At 45.7% G+C, this 26,747-nt stretch overlaps 1 protein-coding gene across 3 annotated transcripts in view; it reads right to left on the reverse strand.

Annotated features, from left to right (window-relative positions):
* The window catches only part of LOC137658845 (citramalyl-CoA lyase, mitochondrial-like), a 214,161-nt gene that overhangs the window by 147,017 nt on the left and 40,397 nt on the right, over positions 1-26,747 (reverse strand). For all 3 annotated transcript variants that reach the window (XM_068393938.1, XM_068393939.1, XM_068393940.1), the window contains exons 4-5: positions 15,370-15,565; positions 14,313-14,426 (exon numbers count right to left, since the gene is read on the reverse strand). In XM_068393938.1, coding sequence (XP_068250039.1) covers positions 14,313-14,426; positions 15,370-15,565 — 310 coding nt within the window. The remainder of the gene's footprint in view (positions 1-14,312; positions 14,427-15,369; positions 15,566-26,747) is intronic.

A 26,747-nucleotide genomic window follows, 5' to 3' on the forward strand; every position in this document is an offset into this window, starting at 1 on the left:
GAAGTAGCAACTGCTCTAATATCATGTGCAAGAGGAAAAGAGTCAGGGTTAGCTTGTTTAATAAAATACAAAATTTGTTGCCTGATCCCTTTAATGGTAATGGTACCGCCTTGTTCTCTAACGAATAGAGGCCCGGAGGAGTTAGAGGAGGTCCGGGATAAATAAGACTTAAGAGCAGTAACAGGGCACAGAGACGGATCTTGCGTGAGGGGAACAATTTTCCAGGAGGACCATCTGTTCTGAGGGTCTTCGTTCTTAGCTAAAAAGAATTTGTTAGGTGAAAGAAGGACCTCTCCCGAAGGAAGGAACTCAATATGACCCGGGTCTCTTGACAAAGCTGCCAGTTCAGAAATTCTTCCCCCGGAAGCCAAACTCACAAGGAAAAGTGTTTTCCTGAGAAGGGGAATATAATCACAAGAACTGTTAATGGTATCAGAAGCCAATTTGAGCACATCATTAAGGAACCAGGTAACCGGGGTAGGACGAGTAACCGGTTTCAGTCTGGCACAGGCTTTCGGAATTGAAGCTAACAAAGAGTCGGTTAAGTCTATGTTAAAACCCACTAGGAAGATCTTTTTCAAAGCAGATTTAATAGTGGTGATAGTATTGGCTGCCAGACCTGATTCTAATAAAGTTCTAAAGAAAGTGACTGTAAGGTTCAAGTTCATACAGTGTACGTCTGAGTCTATCAGAAATTTAGCCAACTTTTTAACTGCAGAATCATATTGGCGGATGGTGGAATCCCGTTTATCTGATTCTAGGAACAGGGTGTTTCGAGGATCGATATTGGCACCATGCATGGCCGCAAACTTCATGAAGTCCATAAAGTTAGGGCGCTCTGAATGTTTGAGAAAGCGTACACAACGCGTGTTTGTACTATCTGAGACAGAACCGGATTGGGTATCGGGTGAGGATGTAGTCTCAACTCTCGCAGGAGAGGGTACCAGTTGCTCTTGGGCCAGTTGGGTGCGACCAAGGCTACTCGTCCCTTGAAGGATCTCAGTTTGTCTAGGACTTTCAGTAAAAGATTCACCGGGGGAAAGAGATAAATCCTTTCCCAGTTGTCCCAATTCTGTGACATGGCGTCTGTGGCGTAGGCCTGAGGGTCTAGATTGGGAGCCACATATACTCTCTATTTGTGGTTGGACTCCGTGGCGAAGAGGTCTACTTGGAGACCCGGAACCCGAGAGAGAATCCACCGGAATGACTTTTGATCGAGTGACCATTCCGACTCTAGAGTGGAGGTCCGGGACAGGGCGTCTGCAACTACGTTCCGGACTCCCGCCAGGTGGACAGCTGAAAGATGCCAACGGTTCGAGGCTGCTAGGGAGAATATGGCTACTAGAACATGGTTCAGAGGCCCTGATTTTGATCCGCCTCTGTTGAGGCAGCGGACCACCACTTCGCTGTCGAGAACCAGACGAAGGTGTTGTCTCTTGGATGGAGAGAGACGTTTCAGGGTTAGTAGAACTGCCATGGCCTCCAGCACATTGATGTGAAATTGGCGGAATAAGGGAGACCAAAGACCTTGAACTTTCCTGTGCTGAGAATAGCCTCCCCAACCTGATAGGGATGCGTCCGTGTGAATGATTAACTTCGGAGGCGGAAATCGAAGGGGAACTGACTTTGACAGATTGCTGGCCTTTGTCCAAGGTAGAAGTCTTTCCCGGAGAATGGGAGGAAGGCGGACTTTCCTGTCCCGGAGCTTCCGATTCGCCCTCGAACGCCAGACACGATTGATATCTTTCAACTTCGCTTTCAGAAGTAGATCCGTCACTGAAGCAAATTGAAGGGACCCTAGGATCCTCTCTTGGAGCCGTCTGGAACTCACTTTGTCTTTGAGAAAGCGTTTGGTGTTCATTGCAATCTCTAACCTCTTGGGTTTGGGAAGACACAGAGTGTGAGATATAAGATCCCATTGCAGGCCGAGCCATTGGAACTTTGATTTCGGAAGAAGACGGGACTTCTTGAAGTTGATCTGAAAGCCTAGAGATTGAAGGTATTGGATGACTTTGTGAGTGGCTTTTAGGCAATTTTGGGGGGTGTCTGACCAAATGAGCCAGTCGTCCAGATAGGCTACTACTTGAATCCCTTGATTTCTGAGTTCCTGAACAGCAACTTCTGCTAACTTTGTGAAGATCCTTGGGGCGATGTTGAGCCCGAAAGGCATCACCTTGAAGGAGTAATTTTTGTTTCCTAGGCGGAAGCCTAGATACGGACGGAAGTGTCTCGCTATCGGGACGTGATAATAGGCGTCTGTAAGATCGATAGAGGTGGTGACGGCCCCACGGGGAAGTAAGGTCCGCACCTGCGAGACGGTAAGCATTCGAAACTTGTCGCATTGAATGGACAAGTTGAGAAGGGATAGGTCTAGAATCACTCTTCTCTTGTCCGAATCCTTCTTCGGGACACTGAACAGCCGACCCTGAAACTTCAGGTGTTTCGTTTCTTGTATGGCGTTCTTTTGTAACAGGTCCTGGACAAACTCGACTAGGTCCGGAGTGGAATGCTGATGAAATCTGTTCGGTGGAGGAGGTCCTTGAATCCAACTCCACCCCAGTCCCTTGGAGATGATACTGAAAGCCCAGGGACTGAACCTCCATTTGTTGCGGAAGGCATAAAGCCTCCCCCCTACCCGCTGCACCTCAGTATTGGCTTGAGGAGTTGCCTCCACGTCCGCCTCGGAAGTTCTTTCCTTTGCGAAAGAATCTACCCCTACCTCTGTTCTGGTATGAACCACGGTGGTAGCCTCTACCTCTGTTATAACCCTGGGAAGAGCCTTGAGCTTCATAAGATTGGTTAAAGGCTGGAGAGGTGGTGGAGGCACCGGGAAGCTGGCTCTTAGGGAACAGAACGGTGACGTAGTCGTCCGAGGAAGGAGCCTGAGAGGTGGAAGGCTGTGGAGGAACAGCAGGAGATGGTGGGAGAGGCTGCCGGAAAACGGACGAGCTACTTTGCTGTTGCCGGAACTGAGTGGAGGTATACGGGCGGAGCTTCTTCCTACCACGGGCTTGGTAACTTGGGGGATCATATTTCCGCTTAGGAGTCAAACCCCAACGGGCTTTAAGGCTCTGATTAACTCTTGTAGCTTCTGTCAAGACTTCCTTCACAAGATCCTCAGGGAAAAGATTTGGACCCCAACAAGAGGACCGGATAAGTTTATTCGGTTCGTGCCTAATAGTCGCCTCAGCCAGGACGTGTTTGCGGCACCTACGTTTAGCAAGAGCAAAGTCATATACTGTAGGTCAAAGTACAAAGACTGCAAAGTAGCCTTATTGAGAGACTTAAAGATACTCTCAGTATCATAAGTTAAGGCTATCGACTCCGTAGAAGTGGCCAAGTTCAAGGTTCGACCAACACGTAGGCGGGAATCATACTCCTGTTTAATAAGGGATTCCGGGAGACGGGGAAGCCGTTCACTAAAAATTACTGACGCACAGTCCGCTGTCAGCTTGCCGGAAGTAAAGGTGGTATGGACATTGTCCCAACACTCATTATCTGAAGGAAGAAGGAGGGAGATCGGATCTACCTCTCGGATGGGAGGCAAGGGCTTCTCCTCCAGAGCGTATTGAAAGGCAAGCTCTGCAATCTTAGTGACGCATGGAGTCACGGTATTCTTGTCCATTAGGAACATTGTAAATGAACTCTTATGAGGCGTCAACATGGTATTGGTGCAACCTATGTCATTTAGAAACCTAGCCCAAACAGATTGGGCTTGTTCCTTTGGGAAAATGACGGTCTCTTTAGGGACCTTATCCAGCCGAACCAGAGCTTCCTCGGTAAGCCTGGCATAACCATGAAACGGAAATGCGAGACCAGGAGGAAAGAATTCAAAGTCCTCTAGTGGACGAGTACCAAGACCTTCCAAAGTTAACATCCCGTCTGAGAACGGGGAATGAAGAGCCATGCGCCAAGGGTTATTCTTGGTAAACGGAGGAAGCTTAGAGGCATCCGGGATGAGAGAGCTTTGAACTTGCTCCGGAGCACCTTGCTCTAATGCCCCAAGTCTCTGACCAATGTTAGAAAACATCGTGTCCATCTTGGCCTGAATTTCTGACACAATCTTAGATTGCATCTCTGACACAATGCGAAGCATGGCTGATTCGGAAAGGCCCGGGTTAGGAGCAGATGTGGCGGATTGTACTCCCGGGTCGTGAGACTTAGAGGAGGAGCCGGAAGCCTTAGATGATGGGTTTGCTTTCGTTTTAGAACCATGGGAAGCCTTGTGGGGCTTACGAGCTTTTGGCAAAGTTCTAGATTTAGATTTATCTTTGGGGGGAACCGGGTGTGATCGGTGAGACGAATCGCGGTCCCCAGAAAAACCATGAAAAGAAGAGAGATCAGATGAAGAAGAAAGAGCGGGGCTGGGGATAGGAATCTCAGCGCCGGTAACACCTGCCTCACTTACCACCCTACCTGCATCCGGATCATCTAACAACATGGGTTCCACATCCGAGTTTAAGGAGGCAACATTGTCTTCCAGATCTCCGGGGGCATCAGACGTATCTTGATCTTGATCCTGATCGATGAATCCAGAAATAGTGGCATCAATGTCGGCAATGATGGGTGCCGCAACAGCTCTAGCCACAGCGGCTGAAGACTTAACATTAGGATAAATCATTGCACAGTAGTCTTCAGAGAGGACGTAAGGCTGCTTTGATTTCACATTTCGGGCAAATCCCCCAACCCACACTTTCAGGGTGGCCCGAGCCGCAGTCTTCTCCTCCGGGGATGCCTGAAATAATAGTGGGAATTAAAGAAAGGAAGAGTCCAGGAGGTCCTTTAAAGACCATAGAAATCTTACTAAATAGTGTATGTATACCAAATAAAAGTAAGAATAATTAGAAAAGTCAACATAGCCAACGGGACTCACCGAATCAGATCCAAGGGTGGTAATGAGGTCAAAACAGACCATACAATTATCAGGATGCCAGACTACGATATCTTCCAGTTGTACTCCGCAGAGGGCGTGAGACCTACACACCGTATGGCCACAAGGCTGGTGAAGAACTGCCGCACAGGCCGTCGTCTGGCAATGAACCATCTGTAATAAGAATAGTATATGAGAAACTGTAATTCTCTTAAGTAGGGGCGGGTCCGGAGGACCCGGGCCTAAACATAAGTCTAACTTAAGACTAGAGCTTAACTATAATACTCTTAAGTAGGGGCGGGTCCGGAGGACCCGGGCCTAAACATAAGTCTAACTCAAGACTAGAGTATAACTATTCATTCCGGACGAGCCGGGATCATAAAGAAGGATGCAACAAAGAATTAACACACATGGTGTCTGACTTCCCGGAGCGAGGTTAAGCCCCGGACCGGGATATATAAAATTACATCCATAAACTAATACATATAGGAACTCCAGGGTAGTGATCTGTCATATATAATCATAGTAAATGTTATAAAATAAGGGGGGCAGAACCGTAGATAAGAACCACCAACAGGACCCGGAGGTTTTCGTATAACATAAATAAAAGTGTGATAGGTGAACATTTATAAAATAGGGTGCACCGGGATTCCTACTCTGTTGACCGGTGGCCAACCAGTCTAGACAGAGACAAAACCACCGGGACACCCGGAGAGAGGACATAGTCCATAAACACTGAACTACCCCCTCTGTAGGAAGGGAAGGCAACGGTCCCCTAGGGGAGGGGGGAGAGAAGCCTAGCCACCAACCTAGCGAGAGGGGGAGCTTGGGGGAGGATCACGTGACACGGAGCAGCAGGGCTACCAACTGACGATCCCCAAACACTACCAAAACAGATCATACGGAGTAATAAGCACAAATATTCATTATAAAAGTAATAGCGTTGAAAAATATATAAATATACACATAAAAAATTAGGGCAAGGCATGCGAAATAATGAATAAATCCCGAAGGACAACAACCTGATGGCCGAAGGCCGGCAAGCCACCTACGATACGTAATCTGATATCGGCCCTAAATATGAGCCACAAGGGCTCTAAACGCTAAATAATGAATATCCACTATAAAACATATAAAAATTAAACTAATAATAAAAATAATACACTTAGTAACACCGCGAGTGAAACTAAAAGCTCTCGAAACAGGAGTACCAACCGTAAGCGGAATCGAGCAAGACCGAGATGATCGAAGAGAATAAACTCTTATAACTTAAATATTAAACGATCTAGATTGCTCAAAACACAGCAAAACATAGCTTGGTACTTAACTTAGACGGTGTCTCCTGGGAAACCGATGTAGAAGCCATAATCACAAGGAAAATAAGGCAAAAACACGAGAGCACAAACTAGCGGGTTACCACACAGGCGTGCTAAAAAGGAGTTGGGTTCTGAGCGGATGCAGAGTTGGTGGTGCCGAGTGAGGTTGAACGGCTCTCCTCTATTGGGGGTCTTTGTCGTGGATGAATCTAAATGGTGCGGGACCTCTGGATTATACGCCCAATTCCATACCGACACCAATAGGTGAGCGAGCTAGTCAACCTAGCACTCCTTTACATTTTTTCTCTGGTATATTTAGCAGTAAATTACCTAAGAATAAGTGCTAATAGGAGCTTATTCACTGGGCGGCACAGGTTCAAGCCCAGAAATATATATTACCAATATCTTGTTATAAAACATCAAAGAGTATGGTGAGCACATCTCACCAGGTCTTTTGAAGAATAAGATCTGTGCATCACTGGACAACATTGATAAGTACTATACTGTACTAAGGTTTATGAAGATATTAACTAATTAAGGTTCATCCTTCATATATGGGACCATCAAAATGAATGACAAATTACAGGAATGAGAAAACAAGATAGTGTACTATCTACACACAACTCCAACCAGCAGACTAAGCCATAAGTGGCAGTTGCTTCTTACTATATGAAGGATATTGGCACTCTACTGTACAAGCAGAAGTGGCATTTTTGCTTTAGGTTAAAATCAGAGGCTATTATAGTCACTCCTTCTATACTCCACCAAGCCTTTATCTCATCATCCTTTCCAAACCGTAAAAAAAATTCCTCTGGCTGAAAATGGTATAGACACAGTTGCAAAAATAGTAATCATGTTAATCCAAGACATCACAGTTTTAGTCATTGTCCAAAAAGATACAAAATAGAGGAAACCCACTGCTAATCTTCAAAAATCAAAAATTTTAAGTAATTTTTATTTTTCCTAACATACTTACCGAGAACTACTTTCTTAGGAGTTACCTGTAATCTCCTCTCTACCGACCAGAGTTTTGTGTAGTATACCCTAAAACCCGTTTTCTATGGAGGGCTATCTCGGGCGTAAGAGAACATGCCCCGAGGGTAGCTTTTGCGCTAGGTCGAGGTCCGCCTGGGTCGTGAGCGTCAGTAAGTTCTTCGGATGTTGCACAATTCTCGCAAGGGCAGAGAGGCACTCAGGGAAGGTAGGGAGGGCCATTACCCGAAAGTAGTTCTTGGTAAGTATGTGAGGAAAAATAAAAATTACTTAAAATTTTTTATTTGTTCCAACACGAATACTTACCTCGAACTACTTTCTTAGGAGACTTACACTTTAGGAGGTGGGAGTGCCTTTCTGACCTTCAGACCCAGTAAGCGGAAGCCAAGAGGCCTAGGTAGAAACAAAACATACTAGGAAAACGGACGATAGGGTAACTACACAAAGAGCTCACGTTAGTGTCTAAGTACTCACCCTTTGAAAAACTTCTTCTGATGTTGAATCCAGTAACGCAGTTGCGGAGAACGTGTTATCCAATGGTTACAAGAGGGTTATCTCCGATAAGGATAGGGAAAAACGGGGAATAGGGTGAAAGAGAACGAACCTGTGTCTCCCGGTTTGCTATCCACGATTGAGCCTGGGGCTTTTACCGTTAAATCACTTGGAGCGCGGAGATGACTGTTCCAATGGAGAACCCGTCTAAGGACTTCCTCGAGTAGTCCTTGAGGTAATGGGCAGTAAAGGTTGACTGGTTAGACCAGGTACCTGCCCGAAGGATCTGACCCACTGCCATGTTTTTCTCAAAGGCTAAGGACGTACTCAGACCCCTGATGTCATGGGGTTTGGGGACGCCTGGTAAGGCCAGAGCTTCTTCCCTGTAGGCCCTGGCAATAACTTGTCTCAACCAGAAGGAAATGGTATTCTTGGATACCTGTTTCTTAGTAACACCTGTGGAGACAAAAAGGGTCTTGATGCCTGGCCGGAGATGAGCCGTCCTTTCAAGGTATTTTCTAATGGCACGGACCGGGCATAATTTCAAATCCTCAGCATTCCCCGTCCTAGGGATAGCTGGTAGAGAGAAACCTTCGAATTTTGGATCCCAGACAGCTGGGTTCTGGGTCTTCGCCACAAAAGAAGGAACGAACTTGAAAGATATTTCCTTCCGCCCCCTCGAATGAGAGACGTCATAAGACAGCCCATGGATCTCCCCTACTCTTTTAGCGGAAGCCAAGGCTAGTAAAAAGACTGTCTTGAGAGTGAGATCCCTGTCTACGATATCTTTCATTGGTTTGAAGGGGGGGCCACTTAACATCTTCAGGACCCTAGCTAAGTCCCACTGAGGCACCCTAACTGCTTGTGGGGGGCAGGACTGCTCGAAGCTCCTGACAAGCATCGAGATGTGCCTAGAGGAACCCAGGTCGATGCCCTTCAGGAGGAAGACTTGACCCAAGGTGGCCCGCACTCCTTTTATAGCTGGGATTGACATTCCTATTTTGTCCCTGAGATATACCAGAAAGTCCGCTATGTCTGGGACCGAGGCTTTGAGGGGTTTAATGTGCCTCGAAGCGCACCACTTCGTGAAGGAGGCCCACTTAGCTTGGTAGACCGCTGCCGACGACCTTCTCAGGTATAGCGACATCCTCTTAGCAGTAGCTGATGAATACCCCTCCTTCTTCAGGAGTCGCTCGATAGTCTCCAGGCGTGAAGACGTAGAGACTGTGGGTTGTCGTGAAATCTGAGAAAATGCGGTTGTTGTAGAAGATCTGACCTGTCGGGAAGTGGCCACGGAGGTTGACTCGCCAGGTCTTTTATGTCTGCGAACCACTCTCTCTCCGGCCACCAGGGCGCTACCAAAGTCATCCTTAAGTTCCGGGCAGTCCTTACTCTGTTGAGTACTGTACTTGCCTTATCAACGTGAAGGGGGGAAAAGCGTACACGTCTAGGTTGTCCCACCTGTGCTGAAAGGCATCCTCCAAGGCTGCCTTCGGGTCTGGGACAGGAGAACAATACACAGGAAGTTGCGCGTTCAGTTTGGTTACAAAGAGGTCCATCACCGGGGAACCCCAACGTTGGATGATGAGCTTGGCTACTTCTGGAAGGAGGGACCATTCTGTCCCTACTATTTGACCCATCCTGCTGAGACCGTCGGCCAGCACGTTCTTTTTCCCGGGGATGAACCTTGCTAATAACACAACCTGGTTCGTTTCTGCCCAATCTAGTATCTCTAGGGCGAGATCGCACAATTCCCTTGATTTCAAACCTCCTTGTTTCTTTATGTACGCTACCACTGTGGCGTTGTCGCACATCAACGTCACAGTGTTTCCCCCTAGTAGATCGACGAAGTGTAGGCAAGCTTTCTGGACTGCCTTCAACTCTAGGACATTGATGTGTAGGTTCTTTTCCCCGTCCATCCAGGTTCCTCTCGCTGTCTCGTCGAGGAGATGGGCTCCCCATCCCTGGTTGGAGGCGTCTGTGAACAGAAGTAACTCGGGAGGGTCGTTCGCGAAGGGCATCCCCTTGAGCAAGTTCGATCGGCAATGCCACCATTCCAGGGAGGGCATTGTGTTTGGCAGGACTGGAATTAGTTCTTGTTGCGAGTCCAGTTGGCACCAGAGGTTCTTCAGGTTCCATTGGACGGCTCTGAGCCTGATTCTCCCCTGGGGAACCACTTTTTTCCAACGACACCAGATGCCCTATTAGTCTTTGCCAGTCCTTCGCTCTACTGGGTTGCCCCGACAGGAACGGACGAAGGATCTCCATCAGATTGCTTATTCTGTCTTCCGAAGGAAATGCTTTTCCCAGAAGGGTATCTAGTGTCATCCCCAAATAGGTCATTCTGGTGGAGGGGGATAGGTTTGATTTTTCCGGGTTGATCACGATACCCAGATCCTTGCAAAACTGGAGAAGTTTCATCCCTTGCTCCTTCAAGACGTCCTTCGAGGAGGAAAGAAGCAACCAGTCGTCCAGGTACCGGAGGAGGCGAATGCCTCGTTCGTGAGCCCACACTGAGACTGTCGTGAAGACACTCGTGAATACCTGGGGCGCTGTTGACAACCCGAAGCAAAGGGTCTTGAATTGCAGGATCTGAGTACCCCATTTCACCCGGAGAAACTTTCGACTCGAGGGGTGGACCGGAATTTGGAAGTAAGCGTCCTTGAGGTCTATGGTCATCATGTAATCTTTCTCCCTCAAGGACAGCAGGACTGACTTCGGAGTGTCCATTTTGAAGTCTGTCTTCCTTATGAATTTGTTGAGAGCCGACAGATCTATAACCGGCCTCCACCCCCGTCGCTTTTTCCACCAGGAACAGACGACTGTAGAAACCTGGACCTGGGTGTAGGATCTCCTCCATGGCGCCCTTCTCCAACATGGAGGACACCTCCTCTTGAAGGGCGGCCCTCTTCAACGGATCCTTGGGTACCAGCCACTCCGACCGGATGGCCGGAATTAGAGGGGGGGGTCCTGCTAGGAACGGTAACCTGTAGCCCTCCTTCAGTACGGACACTGTCCAGGGCTCTGCTCCGTGAGCTTTCCATGCTTGCCAATATAGTCTGAGGCATCCCCCAACCTGAGGCTTGGGCAGGGAGGGGGCCTCCCACTCTATCTCCTCCTGGAGGAGCGGCCTGAACGGCCTCTCCTGGAGGCAGAATAACCTGTTCTAAAGGAGGCTGAAGCTGCCGGGGCTCCTCTACGGGGGGGCTGAGGCCCAGGAGGAAGAAGGAGCTTCTCTCTTCGTCATGCTAGGAGAGGCCTGAGACGTCGCGGCACTATCTGAGACTGACCTCTTGTAGGGCGGTCTCCTTACCGGCGTAGGCCTGGGCGTGTTTAATTCTTTCCTTTTAGACACCTTCTCCATGATCGCTTAAAAGTCCTTTAAGGGGAACAAGGAGTCACCCCGCAAAGGAAGGCTCCTCATGGCCCTCGCCTCTCTGTCTGTGACCTTCCGGGACACCTTTGCCAGGATGGTGTCTCTCTTGCGAAGCACCCAATTCGCTGTCAGGGCGAGGGACTGGTAAGTCAGGAACTTAAGAGTCTTGCCCCCGGAGGTGATAAGCTCCCTCAGGAGGTTTTGCTGTTCCGGCTCTGTAGGGTCAAAAGTAGCTTGCACCCCTACTAATGTGGAAGCCCACCAGTCTAGCCAAGAGGAGACGTGTACTAGGTCCCTAGACATTTCCTCCATCATCGCAGCCTCCGATGGAGAAAAACAGACTGGGGCTGAAGAGGCTCTTTCCTCCGAGGCGCCCTGCCCCAGAATGTCGAGAGAAGGTTCTACTTTGCAGGCTCCCGGCCGTCGCCCTTCTGGTACATAGACCTTGCTCTGCGTTTTGAGCCCCTGGAGCAACTTAGAAGAGCTCTGAGTCTTGGGGGCTTCGGCATTACCTGCCACCACTCTATCCACGTGCTCCTGTCCCAGGACGAGATCCCGGGCTACAGGAAGAGCCAGGGAGGTTTTTGGCTGGGCAGGAGCCTGCATCAACTGGATAAGGCTGGACCTCCAATAGTCCTCGTCGGTAGCCGCCGGTTCTTCGATCTTGTGATGTCTCCTGATTAGGCCAATTACTCTTCTATAGGCCGAGTCCTCCGTCGGGGAACCCTCTCTACCGTCGGCCGAAGCCTCGGCTTGAGCCCGGGGAGCCGGGTCACCGGGCACTCCCACCGGGCGCCTTGGTCCTGACACCACAGGCACTCCCCTGCAGAGGTACTGGTCCTCCCCGGCGGAGGTCTCCGCACCAGGGGCGGGGGTTAGGACAGGCATCGCCAACTAGTGTCCGATCCTGTTCCCTGGAGGACGAGGACGCGGATCCCGTGGGCCGACCCGACAGCGGGAACCGTTCCTTAAAGTCCGAGGGCCACACCAGCTGGGCTGGTTCGGCCAGGCTGCCCGTAAGGAAGCGCGGTTCCCCCCGCTGGGCGGGGTGAACCGGAGGCTTCGCGGTCTTACGCCTGCCTGCAGAGGCCTTCTCGCGTTTCTCCCTGCGAGGGTCATAACCATGCTTGGAGGATGGTCTCCTTGGCGAGAACTCCCTGGACCGCCGGTCCGGGGAACACTGTATCTCCGACTCACGGGGTACGAAAACCCAATCGCCATCGGGTGACCTACTCCTCCTGTGTTTCCTCCGTGGAGAACGGGAGCGCCTCCTGCTGTACCTGGAACGTGATCTTGAGCGGGAACGCCTGCTCCTGGACCGCTCCCTCCGATGCCGATGTTTCCTTCTGGCTTCTTCTCCCGACGAGAAAGACTCCTCCGAAGAGCCCGACGTAACTGTACCTACCGTACGGCGGGCGGGAGCGGGGCCCGCCGGGGACTTCGCGACTCGTTGTGTACCCGAGGTAGAGGGTTGCAGGAAGGCTTCAGGAACTTCCGTGAGAGGGGTTGGAAACGAGGGTTGGCAACCAACACTAGGGAACCAGGAATCCAGGCCCTCTTCCATCCGCATAGGGGACCTACCTGGTGTCTTAGGAAGCTTCCATCCGAAGGCATCACTCCCTGCGGAACCTAACTTACCCTGGTTGTCGCCGCCTGCCGAAGAACCTGAAACACAGGCCCACGAAGGGGGCGAAGACACAGAAACAACATTGCTACACCACAAGGGGTCATCGGAGGAAACGTGCTCCCCAAGCACAAGGGCCGAGTCTCCAGAGCTCCCTGACACAGCACTACCAGGCTCCTCACTAGCCTGAGAAGGCCCCGCAACCCCCACTTCACATTCACCAGACTCCTGGGGAAGAACGCTCGGTTCTTTCCCCACGATGGACTTACCTCGTCCCCTACTCTGGGTAGGGGAAGGAGAGACAGAAGCCCCGTCGGACCGTTCACTGGGCGACGGTAGCGGCGAAGAAACACTAGCTTTCCTGGGTGAACGCTTCGACGATTTCTTTTTCTTCGTGCCGTAACGCACCCACTGAATATCACTCCAACCAACACACTCGAGGCACGTATCCGAAGACGAACAAACTTTGCCCCTACAGGAAGAGCAAAGGGAGTGAGGGTCCACTTCAGGTTTGGAGAGGAACGCTCCACATGATTTTCCGGCTCTAGGCCCAGGACAACGGCGGATCTGCTCCATAACGCACAAACACAAGACACAGGAACGCAGGGAATCAAAGGAATACACTTGGGAAGCACAAGGAAGGGTAGTGAACACACAGGAACACAAGGGATAAGCACAAGTTACCACGCGGTAAACACGTGGGACACACGCGGCGCACACAAAGGGTCGAGAGAGACGAGAGCGCGACCAGAGAACTTACTGACGCTCACGACCCAGGCGGACCTCGACCTAGCGCAAAAGCTACCCTCGGGGCACGTTCTCTTACACCCGAGATAGCCCTCCATAGAAAACGGGTTTTAGGGTATACTACACAAAACTCTGGTCGGTAGAGAGGAGATTACAGGTAATTCCTAAGAAAGTAGTTTGAGGTAAGTATTCGTGTTGGAACAAATATATTTTCTGACTTCCATAATCTGAAACAACACGCACTCCAGGACCTGGTCTGCCAGGTATCAATGCAGTACTTTAAAATACTTTTGGAACAGAAACTGTCTCCAAGCTTTCAGATTTAATACAACCCATATGTGTGGTCTTATTCCTTCAAAGACTCAACAAGAGTTACCTCAATGGCTTTCAGTGACAATATCAAAACAAACAGCTCTTGCAAGCCTAAAATCTTTCCGTTTTCTCAAATGAGTTTTGAACTGAGAAGATTTTTTTTTACAATAGCCACCCCGTAGGCAAGAGATGAGATATCACTTCAATCCACCTTCCTTGGTAAAATAAAGTACCATAATTTTCACATGGTAGCAGCCTCCCAAGAGTGGCTTTTAGCAAAGTCTCATTCAGCCTTATGAAAGCCAAGTATTTGGACTCCAGTTAAACTCCTACTGATAACTGCTATTTTATAGCCCATAATCTTAAAGAAAAATAATGTGGATAATGTGGGAGGGTGGGCTGTGGCACCCCTAGCAGTACTAGCCAAACTCGGTCGAGTCCCTTGTCAGGCTGGGAGGAACATAGAGAGGAGAGGTCCCCTTTTCTGTTTCGTTTGTTTGATGTCGGCGACCCCCCAAAATTGGGGGAAGTGCCTTGGTATATGTATGTATGTATAATCTGTAAGAATTCATCTTTACCTACCTTTGTAGTCGATGTAAACCAAATCTATGGCTTGTAACTTGAAAGCTTTAGCAACTGTCAGAACATACTGTCTTGCAAAAGATAGCTCCTTTGCTTCATTTGTACGGGTAGCACCTGAAAGGAAAATTTGCTTCAGGGAAATATTTGTAATCAAGTCACACTTAGTTTCCAAAATTCTTAAAATTTTGGAAAAAAAAAACAATTAACAAAATGTATTGTAACACAAACACAGAAAGAGTTCATCACAAATGCCTTTATATTCTATGTTAGTTTTTTAATTTGCTTCAGTGATTATGTATTAATACTTTTGATAAGTGCAATCTCATCATCTTTAACCAAGTCCAATGCCAGTTGTAACGTTCCTAAAGTATATTACTTGTCAGAAATTGGTACAATGGGTCTTATTGAAACTCTATTCCTTAAAATTCACAAGTTTTGCATGTAAGTATTGACAGACCAACCCAGAAGTTATAGTCTTTCTGATTCTGCATCCCTTGCTTAGTAATTTTTTGGTGACATGATTAAAATAAGAGAAAATAATGGATTTATGAGAGCAGTTTACTTGATACAGTTAGAAAAAAAGTTTCTATACCTGGATACTACAATACAAGCATGATATATTGATATGACTTTCTCATATAAAAGCCAACAACAGCTAATAACAGACTAAATATGGAGCAATATAATTAGAAAACAAATATTGAGAATATTGCACAAGATTTGAAAAAAACTAATGCAATTATTCATCTTCAACTAAGTGAAAATGCAGTATAGTGCAGCCATTCTAAAGGTACTGTACTAAAGCTTCTTTACAGTAGCCCTTCAACCCAAACTGCATTGCTTTGCAACTATTAATTCCCTTTGTTACCTTTGTCTGTGCCCACCTGGCTACCAGGTTTCTTTAATTTTACTGTACTCCGCTTGATTTTTTCTAATCTTTAAGAACAAATAATTACGACTGTTTCAGTTGAATTTAAGATGAAGGAAAAAAGGAAATACTGTATTCTTTTGCCTCATCTCTTAAGTTATCTTGGTGTAAAATTGCGGTTATACATACCAATATCAGCGCAGAAATCATCCGATCCAAACACAACACCATCAAGTTCAAAGGGAAAATCTTTTGACAGCTCAACACCTCTACGACATATTGCTGGTAGGTCTAGAAGCGATGTGGCAGACTCGGTGAATATTATAAGACGTAATTTTTCAGAACTTGTGGAAGTCTTCACCACTGATTTTAACTTTTCTGCAAACTAACGATACACCTTGTAGTCTAACACCAAATAGTTTTTTTTTTTTTACAAAGAATTAACATTAACCTTATACTGTACAGTATTCAGTACACCATAACATGAAACATTAACCTTGGACTGTACACAGTACAGCCTAACTAGGAAATAATGCAAGTAGTATATATAAGAAAACATTTTGCACGTCACTTACAGGAGGTACAGAACTGTAACTCAATTCAAACAGCAAAATCCCTTAAAGCAGGCTGACCTTGTTGATGTGATACATTAAATTCTTACACGAGTGGAGATTTATTGGCATCAATTTGCTACTTGCCTCAATATTTCGTCTTGTGTAGGGGCAAAAATTCCTAAAATTAAACTTTCATCAGTATAAAAGAGAGAACTTCTACTTGCACACCTGCAAAACCAGGTACACTAACAGAACATTGCTAGTGTTATTCTCTAATTCAACTGGTTGGTGCTTCAAGAAGGTTTGTCAAGAACAGGCAACAAGAAAGTACACCCATAGACAAAACAGGCAACTAGTTATCCAGAGTAGCCTAAGAACAATATGGCAAAGATTTTGTTTCAATGCAAAGGGTATTACATATTGATAAAGCAGTGTGTATGGCTATAGATAGTTTATGTAGCCTATGTAAAATACTAGTTTTTCATTTTTATCTATTTTTTCTTTAATTTTGTGGTGACATAAATATGGAAGCATTCTTGAAATTCCTGAATGTTTATTAATGGTTATCAACACAAGCTAAGCAGTTTCCATAAATACCAAAGACAGAACTAGCTAAATTAAAGGAAAAGTAAACAAACAGGATGCCTGACATTTTACATATACAATACTGTGTTCACTTTTTACTATCAATAAATAACAAGTTTTGGTTATAAGTTCTATTAAAAAATTGTGTTAGAATGTTGGATATTCACAACTAATATTATTTTGATTTTCAAAACACTACAAATTTCTAAAATAATTTACATTTTTCATAGCTATACAAACCCAAGACATTTAAATGGGGATGCTTCTGGAAAAGCTAGTAGCCAATTAAAGAATTATTGCGGGTCTGGCAGACTGGTAAGGCTGCATCACCCTCCCTCATATCAGGTTGGTATGATGTTGCTCATGGCTGATATCTCACTGGTCGGCACTTGCGGGGTTGGATACAGTGGGAAGTAAAACTTTAAATGACTCAGGTTTGTATAGCTAGAAAAAAACACAAATTACATAAAAATTTATACAGTAGTCTGTCCCTACGTCGATACAAACAGTTATTTAAATTGGAAGTCTTCCTTAGGTGGGAGGAAGTCCCCTGAAGAGAAATGGGCATCTTGCTGGCCAACCACCTGGAATGTCTGTCTGGACCTGATAGAGGAGTAAAGGATTTGTTGATTACAAGTGTTCAAAAAACTACCCATAAAGGTGCGATTACCTGCATATGTGTCCAATCAGTATTGTCACTCCCAAGGGAGGGAGACAAAGAAGAAAGGAAGGAAGGACAGACATTTAAATCTCATACAAAATAAGATGTAACTGATAACTGCAACACAGTGCTCGATGTCCTGTAGGAGTTGGTCCTTTTCACCAACTGATGCGCTGCTACCACAGGTCAAATACAAAAGGTGTCAAGGGACCTATGGGTGAAATCCTCAAGGTAGAGGGCAATAAAGGTTGTTTGCCTTTTCCAGACCCCTGCTACAAGTACCTGATTTACTGAATGGTCCTTGCAGAAAGCCAATGTTACCACAATGCCAAGTATATTATGTGCTTTGGCAGGGGTCACAGTAAATGCTTCTTAAAAAGATTTAAGCTCTCATGATAGTCTCACATAGCTAAAATGATAAGTTTTTTGTTACTCTCTTTTTTTCATATGGCCAGGATTCAAAAATAGGTTTGGAGTTGCAGGGCGACAGTGACTAGTCCGCTTTAAGTAGAGGTGAACAGGACTTACAGGACATGGCAGCAGACTGTCCATATCATCAGTTACCTCCTTGATTGAGGAAATGGAGGACGAGTCAAACCGATGATTAATCACAGCTGGATTCTGGATCTTTGCTACAAATTCAGCTACAAACCAAGAATAACAGTTCTTTCTACTCCTTGGAGTGTGATTAAAGATAAGAGAGGCCATGAAATGCTAAGGCAACAAGGAAGACCATTTTAAGTGTGAGGTCCCTGTCTGAGGCCTTGCATAGAGGTTCATATGTTGCCATTTTGAGGGAATGTAAAACCTTAATCAAACTTCAAGTCAGGGGTTTGGCTTCCCATGGCGGACAGGACTGCTTAAAACTCTGTCAAAATCCAGAGTTCTTACAAAGAGGAGAGGTAAATTCCTTTCAGTCTAAAGACCCAACTCAAGGCCGAGCTGTGACTAAGAAAAGTTTCTCCTCCCACAGGTAAAGTAAAAAGTCTGCTATCAGTGAAATAGTAGTCTTGAGTGGAGCAGTGTCCAGTTAACGATGCCAATCACTGAAGGACTATTTTGCCTGGTAGACTGCTAGGGAGGATTTGCATTAATATTCTGAAAGTTGCTTTGCAGTTGGTCTCGAAAAGCCCTTCATTCGAAGAGATCCTGGATAACCTAGAGCAATGAAGAGGCAGGTACTCCTATGCCGTGAGGAACCTTTTCACGTGTGGTTGTTGGAGAAGGGTTGGCCAATTTGGAAGTTCTGAGTACCCCTAGCATTACTCTGAAGTCTTGTGACATTATGATTTCGTTCAAGACCTGGTGGATCAGACAAAGTGAGAGAAAGGTGTAAACATCCGTCCCGTCCCACTTCTGTTGAAATGCATCCTCTATCAATGCTGCTAGGTCTAGAACTGGGAAACAATACACCGCTAGTTTGTTGCTGATGCGAGTGACAAACATTCAATGATCAGGGAACCCCACAAAGTCAGTTCCCCACAAAGTCAGTTCCCTAGCCACTAAATGTTCAAAGACCATTTTGAAGCAACTATTGTCTGTAGTCGGCTCAGATTGTTTGCCATCACGTTCTTCCTCCCTAGAATGAAACGGGATGCAAGGCAAACAGCATTCACTAACACCCAATGATGCATCCCTACTGACAAGTGGCAAAGAAGGTGATACATGGAGCCACCTTGCTGGTTGAAGTGCCTCGCCAAAGTCATATTGTCGCTCATCAACACTACTGAGTGACCCTTGACAGTATTTGTGAAGTGGAGTAATGCTGAGTATGCTGCTTTCATTTTCAGGTAGTTGATGTGGAACGACTTGTCTTCCTGTGTCTAAAGGCCTGAGATTTGTTATGTTCAAAGATGAGCTCCCCACACATGCAGGATGAATCTGAGAACAGGAAGAAGTCTGGAGGTTAGAATTGTAGTGGAGACCCCACTAACTGGTTCTTTTCCTGGATCCACCACGCAAGATCGATCTGACATTTTGAGGTACTCTCAGCAGAATGGGCAGAGGATCAGATGTCTGAGACCATTGAGATTTCTAAGCCCGCTAAATCACCTGAGGCATTCTCCCTAAGTGAATTAAGTTTTCCAAGGAAGCAAGGTGTCCCAGAAGTTTCTGTCAAAGGTGGACCTGGAGGAAGATATTCTCAAACAACGGTGCTGCAACCTGTTGGAGCTGAACAAGTCTGTCTCGTGATGGAAACACTATAGCTTGAACAGTCTATAACAATGCCATTTATGGTTAGGATGAAGTACTTTTAGAACGATGATCTACTGGGCGAACAGCTGTGGGACGCACACCAGAAGCAGAGCTGTGGAAAAATACATAAGAAAAATACAAATTATTTCAGATTCATTACTTATTCAATTTTTATTGTTTGTTATACAGTGAACCCTCGTTTATCGCGGTAGATAGGTTCCAGACCCGGCCGCAATAGGTGAAATTCCGCGAAGTAGTGACATCATATTTACCTATTTATTTAACATGTATATTCGGACTTTTAAAACCTTCCCTTGTACGTAGTACTGTTAACAAACTACCCTTTAATGTACAGAACACTTAATGCATGTACTACAGCACCCTAAACTAAAACAGGCACAAATATTAAAGGCGATTTTATATCATGCGTTTCCTAAACACCTAAAAAGCACGATAAAAAATGGCAACCAATGTTTTGTTTACGTTCATCTCTGATCATAATGAAGAAACAATGAATGAATGATTTAAAGTTTTAACAAACTCATTTAGTGTACACATATATGTATAGGTTAGTTTTTGCATCGATTATATTGATTATACAGTATGTTGATTTTTTTATTACCAATGTTTTACTTTATTTTTCTTAGGACTTCCAAATGAAATGTTTTTCTTTATGACGCCGCCTGAAACGACGGCGTCATAAAGTACTGTACACTCAGTAAACAACCACGCTCAGAACAAACAAGGCATTTAACGCGCATGATGATAGTGATAAATAATGATACAGTACAGTATTTACAGTAAAAGCATTTACAAAATATGTTACCTTACAAATATAATTTACCGTATCTATATAAAATCATACAGTACTGTACTGTACAGTACAGTACATATTGTACGTAGCAAAGCAGGAAAACAATTTACGAGAGAGAGAGAGAGAGAGAGAGAGAGAGAGAGAGAGAGAGAGAGAGAGAGAGAGAGAGAGAGAGAGAGAGAGAGAGAGAGAGAGATTGTTTTACGTACGTACTGTAAATGTAAATTTAAAAAAAAAAATCAATTTACGAGAGAGAGAGAGAGAGAGAGAGAGAGAGAGAGAGAGAGAGAGAGAGAGAGAGAGAGAGAGAGAGAGAGAGAGAGAGAGAGATTGTTTTACGTACGTAAATGTAAATTTTAAACAAAAAAAATATGATAGGTTACAACATGTAGACTTTTAAAACCTTCCCTTTAACTTAATGCATACAGTACAGTACTAAACTATAAAACAGGCACAAATACAGTATTAGAATGTGAGAATATTAAAGTAAAAAATAAAGATTGTTACTGTACTCACCACGAAAGAAGTTCAAGAAAAACTTGAATGATGATGGCGATGAATTTGCTGCACAGTAGAAATGATGATGATGAAGCTGATGATGTGTTCTACTGTGCAGCCAGGTAGTATTTTATGTCTCTTCAGACGGAGGTGTCTTTTCCTGGGACACCTCTTCAACTTTTTCAATTTCTTCCGAAGGCGTAGTAGCAGGACGAACTGGCTCTTTTTTGCGAGGCTGGAAGAACATTGTGATCGGAAGTTGTTGCCGCTGCTTCTTTTTTCGATCTAAGAGCATCTTGTAGGGAGTCATTATGTCATCAACCTTGTTGCAGAATTGCATCGACCGAATCATATCCTCGTCCCACTCTTGCAACGTTTCTTTCACCTCCTTTATATGGTTGCAGACCTTGGCAAGCCGTTCTAGTGTTAAGCCCGTTTCTTCGACATTTTCTTGGGTCTCTTCCTGGGTTTCACTCTCTTCTTCGCTTGCCGATTTCGTCAGGTCTTCGAGGTCTGCGTCAGTTAGGGGCTGGGAATGGCAGTCCAACAACTCGTCGACGTCTTCAGTCGTCATGTCGCCAAACCCGTCACCCCCAATTATGGCAGCCAACTGCACAGATTTGCGTACTGCAGAGTGTTGGATTTCAGCAGGTGTAAATCCCTCGTCGTCGTAAACAATCTCGGGCCACAACTTCTTCCAGCTCGCATTCAAAGTTGCAGGTTTCATCTCTTGAAGTGCCTTCTGAATATTCTTCAGGCACGTGGCTATGGTGTACTGCCGCCAGTACGCCTTCAAGTTAAAATCTTCATTCTCATCCTCTTGGGCAGCATCCACACACACAACGAGGTCCGCCATCGATTGAATTAATGACGTGGTGTTGGGTGGCAGGAACTCAACCTGAACGCCCTCACGCGACAGGTCAATTGCGTGTCCACCAGCGTTATCCATAAGGAGAAGGATCTTGAATGGCAAGCCCTTCTCTACGAGATATTCATTGACTTGCGGGATGAAACACTGGTGGAACCAGTTGGAGGTCAGCATCTTCGTAATCCATGCTTTTGGATTATGCATCCAGTACACGGGAAGGAGATTCTTATTCTTATTTTTCAAAGCGCGAGGATTTTTCGACTTATAAATAAGGCCCGGCTTTAGCATAAATCCAGCAGCATTGCCACACATCACGAGGGTAACACGATCCTTGAATGCTTTAAAGCCAGAGGCTTTGGCTTCCTCTTTGAACAGGAAAGTTCGCGACAGCATTCTCTTCCAAAACAAGCCGGTCTCATCCATATTAAAGACTTGTTCCGGCTTGTATCCACCTTCGGCGATAATATTCTTGAACGTCTGGTTCACGTAAGTTTCAGCAGCAGCAGTGTCAGCTGAAGCAGCCTCCCCATGCAGGGAAACGCTTTTCGGGGCAAAGCGTTTCTGAAACTTCGCGAACCATCCTTTGCTGGCGGAAAAACGTTGTTTCTGAGGCTGGGAATCAGTGGATGTCCCTGGTTGAGGATCATCTGCATCATCATCTTCTTCAGCATGGTTGCCATCGTCGTCTTGAGGTTCCTTTGCAGCAAAATTCTGATACAAGCTCAAAGCCTTTGTTCAGATGGTGTTTGTATCCAAGGCTATGTTCTTCTTCCGGCAGTCGGCAATCCACACAGCTAAAGCATCTTCCATGCGTACGATCGTTTTATTACGCGTTGTAACGACTCGCTTCGCTGATCTGCTAAAGGTGATTGCAGCCGTCTTTCTAATGTTCGCCTCGTCCTTCTTGATATAGCGAACAGTAGATTCGTTGATCCCAAAATGGCGCGCCGCGGACGCGTAACTTCTACCATCTTTTAACATATTGACAAGCGTAACCTTCTCAGCAATCGTCATCATCCTTCGGTGGCGTTTAGGCTCACTACCAGCCTTAGTAGAAGCAGAATGCTTGGGAGGCATTGTACAGTAGGATTTGACAAAAAGTTCAACTTAAAAAGGTCGCACACAGCACAGATTAAACTTCACAAACTTAAGAACGTCTACTCAGCGATACGCGGGAACAGAGAGTGGACGACCCGGGCCCGCGAGAACCTAGATGCTGGAAGCTGGAGATGAGGGCAAAACACCAATCACAGGCTAGATAACAAAACTTGAGTTCTGATTCGTCATCTATCAGCGCTTGAACCAATCACAACCCGTCTTACAGTATATGATGCGTAGGTTACCAACTCATACAAGATACCCCACGCATACCGTACGTACAGTATTAATAATAATAATAATAAATAATGATAATACAGTACAGTACTGTAATAATAATAATAATAATGATAATAATAATAACAATCATAATTTTATTAACAACAACAACAATAATAATAATAATAACAATAATAATAATAGCTTTACTTATGCTATTTTTTTCTTTTGTAGGATGTGTGTGTGTGTCTCTCTCTCTCTCTCTCTCTCTCTCTCTCTCTCTCTCTCTCTCTCTCTCTCTCTCTCTATCTCTCTCTCTCTCGTACGCTTATTCGAAATGTGATTTTTGCAACAAAGAATATTATTGGATGCAGTACTACGTACGTATACATACAAAAGAATCATGGAAAAGATGCACATCCATTACATTTGTAGTATAGTAGCCATCAGCAGCCTTACACCATTCTAATATGGTATGACTGCATTTGATTTGCGTTTTTTATTATTATTATTATTATTACTATCCAAGCTACAACCCTAGTTGGAAAAGCAAGATGCTATAAGCCCAGGGGCTCCAACAGGGAAAAATACCCCAGTGAGGAAAGGAAATAAGGAAATAAATAAATGAAGAGAACAAATTAACAATAAATCATTCTAAAATAAGAAACAACGTCAAAACATGTTATTTTTATTAGTAAAATAAATTTTTGAATATACTTACCCGATAATCATGTAGCTGTCAACTCCGTTGCCCGACAGAATTCTATGGAGGGATACGCCAGCTATCACAATACTAGAAGGGGGTGTATTTACCAGCGCCACCTGTGGCCAGGTACTCAAGTACTTCTTGTTGACACCTCCTCAATTATTCCTCGGTCCACTGGTTCTCTATGGGGAGGAAGGGAGGGTCGATTAAATCATGATTATCGGGTAAGTATATTCAAAAATTTATTTTACTAATAAAAATAACATTTTTCAATATTAAACTTACCCGATAATCATGTAGCTGATTCACACCCAGGGGGGTGGGTGAAAAACCAGTGTACAAGACTAAAGGATAGCTAAGTATCCCGTATTTCATATAATCAGTTATCCACAATAACAATGAAATAATAAGTACCTGGTAAGGAAGTCGACTTGAACCGTTACTCTGCCTTTAATAAGATCGTCTTCCTTACTGAGCGCAGCGTTCCTCTTGGGAGGCTGAATCAACTCAAAGGTGCTAAAGTATACAGGGCTGCAACCCATACTAAAGGACCTCATCACAACCTTTAACCTCGGCGCTTCTCAAGAAAGAATTGACCACCCGCCAAATCAACAAGGATGTGGAAGGCTTCTTAGCCGACCGTACAACCCATAAAAAGTATTCAAGAGAAAGGTTAAAAGGTTATGGGATTATGGAAATGTAGTGGCTGAGCCCTCGCCTACTACTGCATTCGTTGCTACGAATGGTCCCAGGGTGTAGCAGTACTCGTAAAGAGACTGGACATCTTTGAGATAGAATGATGCGAACACTGACTTGCTTCTCCAATAGGTTGCATCCATAACACTCTGCAGAGAATGGTTCTGTTTGAAGGCCACTGAAGTAGCCACAGCTCCCACTTCATGTGTCCTTACCTTCAGCAAAGCAAGGTCTTCTTCCTTCAGACGAGAATGTGTTTCTCTAATCAGAAGCCTGAATAGTAAGAAACTGAGTTCTTAGAACTTGGAAAAGAAGGTTTCTTGATAGCACACTATAAGGCTTCTGATTGTCCTTGTAAAGGTTAAGACCTTTTTAGATAGTACCTAAGAGCTCTAACTGGGCAAAGTACTCTTTTCAGATCATTCCCCACCAAGTTGGACAGGCTTGGGATCTCGAACGACTTAGGCCAAGGACGTGAAGGAAGCTCGTTTAGCAAAAACCGAGCTGCAAGGAACATGTAGCCGTTTCAGATGTGAAAACAATGATCCTGCTGAAGGCGTGGATCTCACTTACTCTTTTAGCTGTTATCAAGCACACGAGGAAAAGAGTTTTTAATGTGAGGTCCTAAAAAGAGGCTGATTGGAGAGGTTCAAATCTTGATGACATAAGGAACCTTAGGACCACGTCTAGATTCCAGCCTGGAGTGGACAACCGACGTTCCTTTGAGGTCTCAAAAGACCTAGGGAGGTCCTGTAGATCTTTGTTGGTGGAAAGATCCAAGCCTCTGTGGCGGAAAACCGCTGCCAACATACTTCTGTAACCCTTGATCGTAGGAGCTGAAAGGGATCTTACTTTCCTTAGATATAACAGGAAGTCAGCAATCTGGGTTACAGTGGTACTGGTTGAGGAAACTGCATTGGTCTTGTACCAGCAACGGAAGACTTCCCCTTGAGACTGATAGATTCTGAGAGTGGATGTTCTCCTTGCTTTGGCAATCGCTCTGGCTGCCTCCTTCGAAAAGCCCCTAGCTCTTGAGAGTCTTTCGAAAGTCTGAAGGCAGTCAGACGAAGAGCGTGGAGGATTGGGTGTACCTTCTTTACGTGAGGTAGACTTAGAAGGTTCACTCCTAGAGGAAGAGTCCTGGGAATGTCGACCAGCCATTGCAGTACCTCTAAGAACCATTCTCTCGCGGACCAGAGCGGAGCCAACCAACGTCAGCCGTGTCCCTTAGTGAGAGGAGAACTTCTGAAGTATTCTGTTGACAATCTTGAACGGCGGGAATGCATACAGGTCGAGATGGAACCAATCCAGCAGAAAAGCATCCACGTGAACTGCTGCTGGGTCTGGAATCGGAGAACAATACAACAGGAGTCTCTAGGTTATCGAGGTAGTGAACAGATCTATGGTAGGCTGACCCCACAGGGCCCAAAGTCTGTTGCAAACATTCTTGAGAAGGGTCCACTCTGTGGGGATGACCTGACCCTTCCGTCTGAGGTGATCTGCCATGACATTCATACCGCCCTGAATGAACCTCGTTACCAGTTAGCTTTCGATCTAAAGACCAGATGAGTAGGTCCCTTGCGATCTAGAACAACTTCCACGAAAGAGTCCCTCCCTGCTTGAAGATGTAAGCCAGGGCTGTGGTGTTGTCAGAGTCCACCTCCACCACTTTGTTAAGCTGGAGGGACTTGAAGTTTATCAAGGCCAGAATAACCGCCAACAACTTCTTGCAAATGATGTGAAGTGTCCTTTGCTCCTGATTCCATGTTCCCGAGCATTCTTGTCCGTCCAAAGTCGCACCCCAGCCCGTGTCTGATGCGTCCGAGAGGAGACGGCGGTCGTGTTTCTGAACAGCCAAAGGTAGCCTTCCTTGAGAAGAAAGCTGTTCTTACACCACGCGAGAGAAGACCTCCTCTCTTCGGAAACAGGAACTGAGACCGTCTCTAGCGTCATGTCCTTTATCCAGTGAGCAGCTAGATGATACTGAAGGGAGGGGAGGTGGAGTCTCCCTAACACGATGAACAGGGCCAGTGATGAAAGTGTCCCTGTTAGACTCATCCACTACCTGACTGAGCATCGGTTCCTTCTCAGCATGCTCTGGATGCATTCTAGGGCTTGGAAGATCCTTGGGGCCGACGGAAAAGTCCGAAAAGCTCGACTCTGAAGATCCATACCCAAGGAGACAATGGTCTGGGATGGAACGAGCTGAGACTCCTCAAAATTGACCAGGAGGCCCAGTTCCTTGGTCAGATCCATAGTCCATTTGAAAATCTCCAGACAGCGACGACTTGTGGGAGCTCTTAAAAGCCAGTCGTCTGACGGAGCCGGACACAAGATCATGATACTGCTGCACAGTCTGTGAACTGTCAATCATGGGCAAGCGAGGAAGTACAGTGACAACCCGAATCTGTCTAGACTGTCTGGGTCGTACAGACAACTCCTTAACGGGTTGCTGAGGTTGCCGCACTGCGTCACAACAAGTCACTTCTGTTGGTTGTTGAACGTCTTCCCCGTGACACATTGACTCCGTAAACAAAAAATCCTCTAACAAGGACTAAGCTTGGACTGCATGTCATGCAACACAGCTCAAGGTCTATGGGAGCAGGTGTGGTAACAGACGGGATTAGCGACTGAAGTGGAACCATAACCTTCCCTGGAAGCATGTTATGCTT

Source organism: Palaemon carinicauda, chromosome 19 (assembly GCF_036898095.1).
Source record: "Palaemon carinicauda isolate YSFRI2023 chromosome 19, ASM3689809v2, whole genome shotgun sequence".
Taxonomy (NCBI): domain Eukaryota; kingdom Metazoa; phylum Arthropoda; class Malacostraca; order Decapoda; family Palaemonidae; genus Palaemon; species Palaemon carinicauda.